The 13,249-nt window shown below is 43.9% G+C and overlaps 1 protein-coding gene across 1 annotated transcript in view; it reads left to right on the forward strand.

Annotated features, from left to right (window-relative positions):
- The window catches only part of LOC135516359 (regulator of G-protein signaling 12-like), an 80,905-nt gene that overhangs the window by 58,173 nt on the left and 9,483 nt on the right, over positions 1 to 13,249 (forward strand). Inside the window, exons 12-17 of the mRNA XM_064940617.1 lie at positions 6,072 to 6,145; positions 9,121 to 9,247; positions 9,789 to 9,888; positions 10,541 to 10,611; positions 11,143 to 11,239; positions 11,480 to 12,073. Coding sequence (XP_064796689.1) covers positions 6,072 to 6,145; positions 9,121 to 9,247; positions 9,789 to 9,888; positions 10,541 to 10,611; positions 11,143 to 11,239; positions 11,480 to 12,073 — 1,063 coding nt within the window. The remainder of the gene's footprint in view (positions 1 to 6,071; positions 6,146 to 9,120; positions 9,248 to 9,788; positions 9,889 to 10,540; positions 10,612 to 11,142; positions 11,240 to 11,479; positions 12,074 to 13,249) is intronic.

Below are 13,249 nucleotides of genomic sequence, written 5' to 3' on the forward strand. Positions count from 1 at the left end.
AATCGTTATTAATCGCAATTTTAGAATTTGCTCAAATTTGGTCCTAAAGAAAGATTTTTCCATTTAAAAAGCAGTGCTTGGCGTTACTGGTAGGGTCGTTGCAGTGACCATATTACTGCCACACTGGCATTTATGAGTCGTGACATCAGTAAAATTCCACGTGGCCTGGAACTCAGGGCTCTATTGTCCCTCTAACCACTCTGACATCAATGCAAACACAATTGAAATTCACATCAAATACTTATCATCAAAACAGTATTGTGCTTTTAAAACTCACCTCACTGTGGTTGATCAAGTTGAAGAAAGAGGTTCAACAACAGGTTGAAATTGAGTGTAAAATATGGTCCTTGTGGATGTTGTTTCAAAGCCTAATACAACGAAATGGACAGCGCTTTCTGAGGTGATGATTCATTCAAAACACCCATATGCATATTAGAGCTGATGCATAGCATAGACCTATATACACTACCGTTCAAAAGTTTGGGGTCACTTAGAAAGGTCCTTGTTTTTGAAAGAAAAGCAAAAAAAAAATTGTCCTTTAAAATAACATTGATCAAAAATACAGTGTAGATGTTGTTAATGTTGTAAATGACTATTGTAGCTGGAATATCTACATAGGGGTACAGAGGTCCATTATCAGCAACCATCACTCCTGTGTTCCAATGGCACGTTGTGTTAGCTAATCCAAGTTTATCATTTTAAAAGGCTAATTGATCATTAGAAAACTATTTTGCAATTATGTTAGCACAGCTGAAAAATGTTGATCTGATTAAAGAAGCAATAAAACTGCCCTTCTTTACAGGCTCAAAATGGCCAGAAACAAATACCTTTTTTCCGAAACTCATCAGTCTATTCTTGTTCTGAGAAATAAAGGCTATTCCATGTGATAAATTGCCAAGAAACTGAAGATCTCGTACAACGCCGTGTACCACTCCCTTCACAGAACAGAGCAAACGGTCTCTAATCAGAATAGAAAGATGAGTGTTAGGCCCCGGTGCACAACTGAGCAAGAGGACAAGTTCATTAGAGTGTCTAGTTTGAGAAACAGACGCCTTACAATTCCTCAACGGTCAGCTTCATTAAATAGTACTCGCAAAACACCAGTCTCAACGTCAACAGTATCACATATGAAGGTAAGACCCAGATGCAGACCACATCGAATAAAGAATAGTTTAATATTCCAAACAGGGGCAGGCAATAGACTGGTCAAGGCAGGCAGTGGTCAGTAAACCAGAGGTGGGGCAACGGTACTGGGCGGCAGGCAGGCCCGGGGTCAGGGCAAGGCAGAGGTCGGTAACCCAAAGGCGGGCTAAGGTACAGGCCGGCAGGCTCAGGGTCAGGGGCAGGCAGAGTGATCAGGCAGGCGGGCTCGGAGTCAGGACAGGCAAGGGTCATAACCAGGAGGGTGAGAGAAAAGAGACTGGAAAAAGCAGGAGCTGAGACACAAAACACCGGTTGACTTGAACGAAGAAGACAAACTGGCAACGGACAAACAAAGAACACAGGTATATATACACATGGGATAAGGTGGAAGATGGGCAACACCTGGAAAGGGGTAGAGACAATAACAAGGACAGGTGAAACAGATCAGGGTGTGACAAACAGTGAAGAGGCGACTCTGGGTGTCACGCCCTGACCTGGGAGCTGTTTTATTTCTCTGTTTGGTTAGGTCAGGGTGTGATTTGGGTGGGCATTCTATGTTTTCTATTTCTTTGTTTTTGGCTGAGTGTGGTTCCCAATCAGACGCAGCTGTCTATCGTTGTCTCTGATTTGGAATCATACTTAGGCAGCCTTTTTCCCACCTAATGGTGTGGGTGATTATTTATTTTCTGTGTGTGTTTGTGTTGCTTCACGTTCGGTTTCTGTTTATCTAAGTTTCAATTTATTAATAGATGTGGAATTATCTATGACAGGGAGTTTGAAGACAGTGAACATGACAGAATTACCCACCAAAAACGGACCAAGCAGTGTGGCCAGGAGTAGTGGACATGGGAAAAAATCCTGGATGGAGAAGGACCCTGGACAAGGGCCGGTTAGTATCGCCGTCCAAGGGAGCAGATGGAGGCAGCGAGAGTGGAACGGCGATGATACGAGGAGTTTAATCAACAACAGAAGCCCGAGAGGCAGCTCCAAAAAAATGTTTGGGGTCGGCACATGGGGAGATTGGCAGAGTCCGGGTTTAGACCTGAGCCAACTCCCCGTGCTTACCGTGGGGAGCGTGTGACTGGTCAGGCACTGTGTTATGCGGTGATGCGCACTGTGTCTCCAGTTTGCCGGGCGAAAGCAAGCATCCAGCCAGGACGGGTTGTGCCAGCTCTACGCTCGAGACCTCCAGTGCGCCTTCACGGCCCAGTGTATCCGGTGCCTGCTCCACGCACCAGGCTTCCAGTGCATCTCCCCAATCCCAAAGACCTGTTCCGGTTCCACGTACGAGGCCTCCAGTATGTCTCAGCCTGGCAAGCCCTGTGGCATCTCCATGCACCAGGCTTACAGTACATCTCCTCAGTCCGGTGAGACCTGTTCTGGCTCCATGTACGAAGCCTCTAGTGATGATCCATGGCACGAAGCTTCCAGTGATGATCCATGGCCCGGAGCCAGTAGTCATGATCCATGGCACGAAGCCTCCAGTGATGATCCATGGCCCGGAGCCTGTAGTGATGATCCATGACACGAAGCTTCCAGTGCTGATCCATGGCCCGGAGCCCGCAGCGAAAATCCAGGGCACGGAGCCTCCAGCGACGGTCCCCAGTCCGGAGCCTCCAGCGACGGTCCCCAGTCCGGAGCCTCCAGCGACGGTCTCCAGTCCGGAGCTTCCAGCAACGGTCCGCAGTCCGGAGTCTCGGTAACCAAGCGGGGGTCTGCAGTCCGGAGCCTCCAGCGGGGGTTCCCAATCCAGAGCCTCCGGCGATGATCCACGGTCCGGTTCCTCCGGCAACAATCCACGGTCCGCAGTCTCTGGCGACGATCCATGGTCCGGTTCCACGGAAGTGGAGGGATCAGCATGCGGAGTGGGGCTACGTGCCGAACTGGAGCCGCCACCGAGGATACATGCCCACCCGGAACCTCCCCTGGGTCCGGGTGGGCTGTTTTATTTCTCTATTTGGTTAGGTCAGGGTGTGATTTGGGTGGGCACTCTATGTTTTCTATTTCTTTGTTTTTGGCCGAGTGTGGTTCTCAATCCGAGGCAGCTGTCTATCGTTAGCTGTCATACTTAGGCAGGCTTTTTCCCACCTAATGTTGTGGGTAATTATTTATTTTCTGTGTGTGTTTGTGTGCGCCACGGTTGCGTCACGTTCGGTTTCTGTTTACTTTGTGAAAGTTTCACTTTATTGAAAGATGTGGAATTACATGCACGCTGCGCCATGGCTCATCTATAACAGGGAGTTTGAAGACAGTGAACGTGACAGTGAGATGCTGGCCTTCTAGGCAGAGTTGCAAAGAAAAAGCCATATCTCAGAATGGCCAATAAAAAGAAAAGATTAAGATGAGTGAAAAAACACAGACACTGGTCAGAGGAACTCTGCCTAGAAGGCCAGCATCCTGGAGTCGCCTCTTCACTGTTGACGTTGAAACTGGTGTTTTGCGGGTACTATTTAACCAAGCTGCCAGTTGAGGACTTGTGAGGCGTCTGTTTCTCAAACTAGACACTCTAATGTACTTGTCCTCTTGCTCAGTTGTGCACCGGGGCCTCCCACTCCTCTTTCTATTCTGGTTAGAGTCAGTTTGCTCTGTTCTGTGAAGGGAGTAGTACAAAGCGTTGTACGAGATCTTCAGTTTCTTGGCATTTTCTCGCATGGAATAGCCTTCATTTCTCAGAACAAGAATTGACTGACGAGTTTCAGAAGAAAGTTATTTGTTCCTAGCCATTTTGAGCCTGTAATCGATCCCACAAATGCTGATGCTCCAGATACTAAACTAGTCTAAAGAAGGCCAGTTTTATTGCTTTTTTAATAAGGACAACAGTTTTCAGCTGTGCTAACAATTGCAAAATGTTTTTCTAATGATCAATTATCCTTTTAAAATGATAAACTTGGATTAGCTAACACAACGTGCCATTGGAACACAGGAGTGATGGTTGCTGATAATTGGCCTCTGTACACCGATGTAGATATTATATGTAGATATGTAGATATGTAGATATTCCATAAAAAACCTGCCGTTTCCAGCTACAATAGTCATTTACAACATTAACAATGTCTACACTGTGTTTCTGACCAATTTTATGTTATTTTAATGGACAAAAAAGGTGCTTTTCTTTCATAAGCAAGGACATTTCTAAGTGACCCCAAACTTTAGAATGGTAGTGTATGAGCCTGCAAAAAAACCTGAACTAAAATAATGATTGTGCCATTATACAATAGATAGTCTAATAGCCTGCCACATATTACTCACGGCAGAAAAACATACAAAAAAACTGATTTAAGATGTCTTTGGTGTAAGATATAATTGGTCTAGCCCAGTTCCCAAACTTTTTACAGTCCCGTACCCCTTTAAACATTCAACCTCCAGCTGCATACCCCTCTAGCACCAGGGTAAGCGCACTCTAAAATGTTGTTTTTCTGCCACAATTGTAAGCCTGCCACACACACACACTATACGATACATTTATTAAACATAAGAATGAGTGTGAGTTTTGGTCACAACCCGGCTCGTAGGAAGTGACAAAGAGCTCTTATAGGACCAGGGCACAAATAATAATATAATAATCAATAATTTTGCTCTTTATTTAGACACCTTACATATAAAACTTTATTTGTTCATTGGAAATTGTGAATAACTTACAACAGGTTAATGAGAAGGGTGTGCTTGAAGGGATGGGTTGTATTATAGCGAGTCTCAGTCTTAAATAATTTTCCACCCACAGTTTGTGCCTGTATTTAGTTTTCATGCTAGTGGGGGCATCAGTGTCTTAACAGTGTGATTTACCTAGGCAGGATACTCCAAAAATCGGGCAGTGGCTTCTGATTAAATGAGATTTTCACAGAACCGCTTGTTGCAATTTCGATTGATTAAATATTGGTAAGTGGACTGGAGGCAGGGCATGAAAGGGATAAGAATCCAGTTGTTTGTGTCATTGGTTTTGGGAAAGTACTTGCATAAATGCGCACCCAACTCGCTCAGATGCTTCGCTATATCACATTTGACATTGTCTGTAAGCTTAATTTGCACACAAAAAAATCATACAATGATGGAAAGACCTGTGTGTTGTCCTTGTTTATGCAGAGAGAGAAGAGCTCCAACTTCTTAATCATAGCCTCAATTTTGTCACACACATTGAATATAGTTGCAGAATTTCCCTGTAATCCTAGATTCAGGTCATTCAGGCGAGAAAAAACATCACCCAGATAGACCAGTCGTGTGAGAAACTCATCATCATGCAAGCGGTCAGACAAGTGAAAATTATGGTCAGCAAAGAAAACTCTCAATTTAAAAAAAAACGTGTCAATACTTTGCCCCTTGATAATCAGCGCACTTCTGTATGTTGTAAAAGTGTTACATGGTTGCTGCCCATATCATTGCATAGTGCAGAAAATACACAATAGTTCAGGGGCCTTTCACTGTAGTGTCCAAAACATCTTTCAAGCTGTCAGGCATTCCCTTGGCAGCAAGAGCCTCTTGGTGGTCTACCCAAGTAGCATCGGGAGCAACTGCTTGCACCCGCCTTACCACTCTGCCCCTGAACAAGGCAGTTAACCCACTGTTTCCCGGTAGGCCGTCATTGAAAATAAGAATTTGTTCTTAACTGACTTGCCTAGAAAAATAAAGGTAAAAACATTTTCTTTTTAAATGTAATACATGATTTGGGCTAGAGGCACAGAGTCTTCAGCGATTTAGCTAAAAACGCAAAAAAAACTGTAGCTGTGTTCCATGTTGGGTTCTGCGCTGAAAAGGTTCCGTACGGAAACACGTGCACTTAAAAGGTTCCGTGCAGTGAAGAAATGGAGCCGTGATAAATGGCGTTTTGGATAAAAGCGTCTGCTAAATGGCATATATATTGTTATCATTATATTGGTTAGGCATTGCTTCATGGCTTTATGAGTAGTTTTTCATGTTGTTTTCATTTTGTTTAGCCTTTAGTGCTGGACCAAGATTGCATGACCCTCAGCTCACGGGAACTCAGGATGGAAAAGCGCACCCTTTTCAGGTAATAGCAGATGCATCTACTGTAAACACTACATGGCAAAAAAGTATGTGGACAACCATTCAAATGAGTGGATTTGACTATTTCAGCCACACCTGTTGCTGACATGTGTATAAAATCGAGCACACAGCTATGCAATCTCCATAGACAAACATTGGCAGTAGATTTGCCCGTACGGAAGAGCTCAGTGACTTTCAACGTGGCACCGTCATAGGATGCCACCTTTCCAACAAGTCAGTTCGTCCAATTTCTGCCCTGATAGAGCTGCCTCGGTCAACTGTAAGTGCTGTTATTGTGAAGTGGAAATGTCTAGGAGCAACAGCAGCTCAGCCGTGAAATGGTAGGCCACACAAGCTCACAGAACGGGACCGCCGAGTGCTGATGTGTGTAGCTCGTAAAAATCGTCAGTCCTCGATTGCAACACTCACTGCCGAGTTCCAAACTGCCTCTGGAGGCAACATCAGCACAAAAACTGTTCCTCTGGAGCTTCATGAAATGGGTTTCCATGGCTGAGCAGCCACACACAAGCCTAAGATCACACTGCGCAATACCAAGCATCGGCTGGAGTGGTGTAAAGCTTGCCGCCATTGGACTGGAAGTGCGAGGAAACGCGTTCTCTGGAGTGATGAATCATGCTTCACCACCTGGCTGTCTGACGGATTAATCTGGGTTTGGCAGATGCCAGGAGAACGCTACCTGCCCAAATGCATAGTGCCAACTGTAATGTTTGGTAGAGGAATAATGGTCTGAGGCTGTTTTTCATGGTTCGGGCAAGGCCCTTAGTTCCAGTGAAGGGAAATCTTAACGATTCAGCATTCAATGACATTATAGACAATTTTGTGCTTCCAACTTGGTGGCAACTTGGAAGGCCCTTTCTTGTTTCAGCATGACAATGCCCATGTGCACAAAGCGAGGTCATACAGAAATGGTTTGTCGAGATTGGTGTGGAAGAACTTAACTGGCCTGCACAGAGACCTGACCTCAACCCCATTGAAAACCAATGTTCACCAATTAACACCAACACCAATGCACCAATGTTCCAAAATCTAGTGAAAGCCTTCCCAGAAGAGTGGAGGCTGTTATAGCAGCAAAGGGGGACCAACTCCATATACAGTGCCTTGCGAAAGTATTCGGCCCCCTTGAACTTTGCGACCTTTTGCCACATTTCAGGCTTCAAACATAAAGATATAAAACTGTATTTTTTTGTGAAGAATCAACAACAAGTGGGACACAATTATGAAGTGGAACGACATTTATTGGATATTTCAAACTTTTTTAACGAATCAAAAACTGAAAAATTGGGCGTGCAAAATTATTCAGCCCCCTTAAGTTAATACTTTGTAGCGCCACGTTTTGCTGCGATTACAACTGTAAGTCACTTGGGGTATGTCTCTATCAGTTTTGCACATCGAGAGATTTTTTCCCATTCCACCTTGCAAAACAGCTCCAGCTCAGTGAGGTTGGATGGAAAGCATTTGTGAACAGCAGTTTTCAGTTCTTTCCACAGATTCTCGATTGGATTCAGGTCTGGACTTTGACTTGGCCATTCTAACACCTGGATATGTTTATTTTTGAACCATTCCATTGTAGATTTTGCTTTATGTTTTGGATCATTGTCTTGTTGGAAGACAAATCTCCATCCCAGTCTCAGGTCTTTTGCAGACTCCATCAGGTTTTCTTCCAGAATGGTCCTGTATTTGGCTCCATCCATCTTCCCATCAATTTTAACCATCTTCCCTGTCCCTGCTGAAGAAAAACAGGCCCAAACCATGATGCTGCCACCACCATGTTTGACAGTGGGTATGTTGTGTTCAGGGTGATGAGCTGTGTTGCTTTTACGCCAAACATAACGTTTTGCATTGTTGCCAAAAAGTTCAATTTTGGTTTCATCTGACCAGAGCACCTTCTTCCACATGTTTGGTGTGTCTCCCAGGTGGCTTGTGGCAAACTTTAAACAACACTTTTTATGGATATCTTTAAGAAATGGCTTTCTTCTTGCCACTCTTCCATAAAGGCCAGATTTGTGCAATATACGACTGATTGTTGTCCTATGGACAGAGTCTCCCACCTCAGCTGTAGATCTCTGCAGTTCATCCAGAGTGATCATGAGCCTCTTGGCTGCATCTCTGATCAGTCTTCTCCTTGTATGAGCTGAAAGTTTAGAGGGACGGCCAGGTCTTGGTAGATTTGCAGTGGTCTGATACTCCTTCCATTTCAATATTATCGCTTGCACAGTGCTCCTTGGGATGTTTAAAGCTTGGGAAATCTTTTTGTATCCAAATCCGGCTTTACACTTCTTCACAACAGTATCTCGGACCTGCCTGGTGTGTTCCTTGTTCTTCATGATGCTCTCTGCGCTTTTAACGGACCTCTGAGACTATCACAGTGCAGGTGCATTTATACGGAGACTTGATTACACACAGGTGGATTGTATTTATCATCATTAGTCATTTAGGTCAACATTGGATCATTCAGAGATCCTCACTGAACTTCTGGAGAGAGTTTGCTGCACTGAAAGTAAAGGGGCTGAATAATTTTGCACGCCCAATTTTTCAGTTTTTGATTTGTTAAAAAAGTTTGAAATATCCAATAAATGTCGTTCCACTTCATGATTGTGTCCCACTTGCTGTTGATTCTTCACAAAAAAATACAGTTGTATATCTTTATGTTTGAAGCCTGAAATGTGGCAAAAGGTCGCAAAGTTCAAGGGGGCCGAAAACTTTCGCAAGGCACTGTAAGTGCCCATGATTTTGGAATGAGATGTTCGATGAGAAGGTGTCCCCACATATAGTGTATCTCTATATTATTATGTCTCTATATATCTCTCTCTTGCTCTCTCTCACATTCCACCCTTTTTATTTACCAATGTAAAATTTAAAATAACTCTTCGCACCTCCATTCTCCCAAGAGAATCTTAAAGAAATCGTGTGATTTGGTAAGAGAAAGTATCTGTATATTTATTTTCCCTCTATTTTTAGGCTGGACCTGGTACCCATTAACCGGTCCGTAGGCTTGAAGGCCAAACCCACCAAACCTGTCACCGAGGTCCTGCGCCCTGTCGTGGCGAAGTATGGCCTCCACCTCAACGATCTGGTGGCCAAAATAGTAAGTCTGGCTGGGTCGCCTCAAGGTTTTCTGTTTGCAGCTGTGTATCAACCCACCCCATCTCTTCTCTAGAGCATGACAGTGACACTGGGTGGAGTGTCAATGGCTTGGAAGTGGGAAGGAACCTCATGCTCTTCAAATGTTACTGGGTGGTTAGCTCATTCTGACTCAACCAGCCTCAGATTTTGCAGAGAGAGGGCTATAATTATGAATGACTACACTCCTGAAACATGAGGGAGGAAGGGGGTAGAAAGACTCCTCCCTTTCCCCCAAATCCTTGCCAGTTAGTTGGTTTATTTTTATCCTGTGGTGTGTTTCCAAGCATTTACCCCAGTATTATACAGGAAGCTAAAGCCACATTCTAAATAGAGTGAGGGCTTCCATGTCTTACATGGTTAATGATAGTACACAGAAGTTGAGATGATACACTACATGTTTGAATGACATGCCAATATGGCATCATCCTAATCTGTTGAAATGGATGGGAACATGCTAATAATGCTAGCAAGCTAACTTGCTAAAATGCTGTGTATTTTGACAGAGTGGAGAAACGGAGCCTTTAGACCTAGGGGCGCCAATATCCAGCCTCGACGGCCTGCGCATAGTGCTGGAAAGAGCGGATCCCTCTGTTTCAGGGAAAGGTAAAACCGCCACCACACCAAACTCCAAAACACACGCTAAGACAACAGACAAGGTCAACCAACCCTGAAGATGGTCACTGTTTCCACTCACTCCTACAGTGACCTTGCATGGTCCCCGATCTGTTTGTCTTGCTAGTGTAACCAAGCTAAGAACGTAACACAAGCTCACTCCACAGCTAGCTTTAAATGTCACTGTTGGAGCTATCCAATTGGTACCTGTTGTATAGCTCAGATGGTTTGCACGGGCAGTCTGGTTCAAGCCCAGTCAGAGGTAGGTTCAGGGAGGCAGCACTACATGCTAAGCTTGCACACTGACACCGATTAGACCAACACCTATGGTTACTGTTATATAGGAGTTATCAAGACGGCACAAACAGATCTGGGACCAGGCTAATAGAGACTCACTGGCATACTCAAACCCCCAATCACCCTAAGATAGTGACTGGAGAAATCCAGTGGTGACATTTTTCCAATATTGACCTTGCACTTCAGCCCATCTGTTTCCAGGAATTCAAACCGCTTTTGTAAACTATGTCCTGTTTTGTTGTCCCACTTACTTCTAGTGATAAGAAAATATATCAGAGTTATGGAGGATGCATGGGATGGCTCGTTGGCTCAGATTCACCTCCATATTGTTTTTCTCTATCTATAGATTCCAAGTCCAAGTCAGCCTCCTTGAAAGCCCATCTGCCATCTTTGACCAGCAGGAGTCTTTCAGCAACAGTAAGGAGACTTCCTTATTTTATCCCTGTCTTCACTTTTCTCAAGTATCCTTAAACTTCTAAATGTTCTGTCTCCGGCTCCCCTGCTATGCTGCTTCTTAACAATTTAACGTCACATAATAATTGCTCAAGTGCTCTACTCTACTTTGTTCCAAGTGGTTTCCTTGCTTGAATGCTGGCTGCAGCTGACTTGAACACTGACTGACCCCCTGCTTTGTAGTTCAGCCTCCAGATCGCCTTTATAGTTGAAATCTGACCTTGTCCCCTAGGGATATTACATTAACTGATTTACTAAGCTCCAACGAAACAACGCGCATCAAATAAACAACACACATAAAAGGAACAACGGGCCTGTGTTTTATGTTTATTTTTTTCTTTACTTCTGAAAATAACAGGGCAACAGGTGCAAACACTTAAACACTCACAGTGTAAGTAAATCTGTTCGGGATATGTCGTAGTGGTGTTGGTAAAGGGCATGCACAGCCTCCTCCCTCCCCCTTAATGGAGTGCGTTGTTGTTGTTGCGTCTGCAGGGAGATGACAGGTCATCAGGAAAGGCAAGCGGACAAGACCCGTCGCTCCCTACGGAAAAGAGAAAACCGAAAAAGATTAATATAGATGAAGCTGAAGGTAAATCATCCCCCTCTCTTTCTACCCTGTGGTGGCTTCTCTGAGCTTTGCTTTGCTGCGTCACCAACACCATCTCTTTGGCAGCATTAAAAGGAGCCTTCAACCTTCACAGTTATCTCTCAGTGCAGCGTGGGGCTGTGTACCGTACACGTTAAACTAACTAATCCTCTTTTTATCTGACCTGTTTCCTTGTTCTTGGGGAGGGTTTTAGGAATAAGAAGTAACTTTCTCTCTCTTTAGAATTCTTCGAGCTCCTGAGCCGGGCACAGAGCAGCCGGAGAAACGCCCAGAGAGGCCTCCTGAACAAAGAGGACCTGGAGTTACCTGACTTCCTGCGTTTAGCCACCTGCTCCCCCTCCACTGCCTCCCTAGACGCGACTTGCTCCACCCCCACCTCCATCAAACAGGGCCAGGGGGCAGGCAGGGTGAACGGGGTGGGCGGCACCCCCGCCCGCGGTCCCCTCAACGCCAGCCTGCGCTCCGAGAGCCTGGACTCCTCCCTCAGCAGTGCCAATGGACACTCCCACTCCGCTGCGGGGCGCAGGGCACTGCCCCCAGCCCGCCACCCCATACCCACCTTCGGCGCCACCCTCTCCCCCATCCCACGCCTCTTGGAGGCTAGAGGCACGGGCCTCAGAACGCTGGAGGAAGACACCCATGCTGACCTGACCCTGGTGGGAGAGGGGGACATCAACAGCCCCAACAGCACCCTTCTGCCCCCCTCGCCGGTGCCGCTGTCCTACGAGGGCAGCCTGCCCGAGGCTAACTTCACCCCTCCTGCGCCCTGCGCCCAAACCTCCCAGGATGGATGTGGGAATGGCCAGTCCAGCTCAGGTATTTCCACATTGTGACTATGCATTAGCGTGTTGATGTGTGTGTGTGTGTATGTGTTTGTGTATGTGTGAGAAACGGAGAGTGTGTGATCGTGTGTGTCTGAAGGTGACCTGATTTCCAATGACAACTCATTTTATACTGACTTCAATGCACTTTATGTACAACTGCTCTCTCAGTTGTACCCCAACCATTTTGACTCCTTTGAATACTTTCTAATGAACATAGATAGCATTGTTTGTGGTCACTTTCAATAGTAAGTTGAGTTCAATTGTAAATAGTGATGTATATAATTAGAAATGAATGACATTTACATTCGCATACCACTGAACTGATGGGGTTTACAACCTAACTGAGATTTGAGGTGATAGTCAACCATAGAAAGTTTCGTATTGTTGTACCACAGAGTATATGAGTATATGATATATATATATATATATATATATGAACTGATATATATATATATATATATATATATATATATATATATATATATATATATATATATATATATATATATATATATATATATATATATATATATATATATATATATATATATATATATATATATATATATATATATATATATATATATATATATATATATATATGAGGATACAGATTTGACCCAGGTGAATAAACTCTCATTATACATTCATAATGCTTTAATGGTCAAAATGACAATTGTCATTACAATCCATGAAAAATAGTCCTACTATAATTTGACAGCAACCAATTGTAGCAAGCTACAATTACCATGCAGGTGTGAATTGTTTGGTTTGATTGATTGTAATAGAAAACCTGAAAGATTGCCATGAGTCACAGCCAGCATTCATGTCAATCAATAAAAGCTCTATGCTTGCATTGTGAGTTTATAATTGGTGTGTAGTTCTCTGCCCAGTACACAGCTACAGACAAGATAAAACGTAACCAAAGAGTTATGAAATTGTTATTTGAGCAGATGATCATATACCTGTACATTGTATTATTTGTATTGAATTATTTTAATTGAAAAGCTGTATTTTTTCCCATCCCATCCTCTAATGCAATGCAAATCAACAATGCCAATAAGAATTTCACTCTGGTTTTAAAATTCAATTAAATATATAGAGAAAGAAAACTAAAATTGATTTCTTTCTTCACAAAATTGTGATAATTATAGACAGTTTTGATAGA

Source organism: Oncorhynchus masou, chromosome 27 (assembly GCF_036934945.1).
Source record: "Oncorhynchus masou masou isolate Uvic2021 chromosome 27, UVic_Omas_1.1, whole genome shotgun sequence".
Lineage (NCBI taxonomy): Eukaryota > Metazoa > Chordata > Actinopteri > Salmoniformes > Salmonidae > Oncorhynchus > Oncorhynchus masou.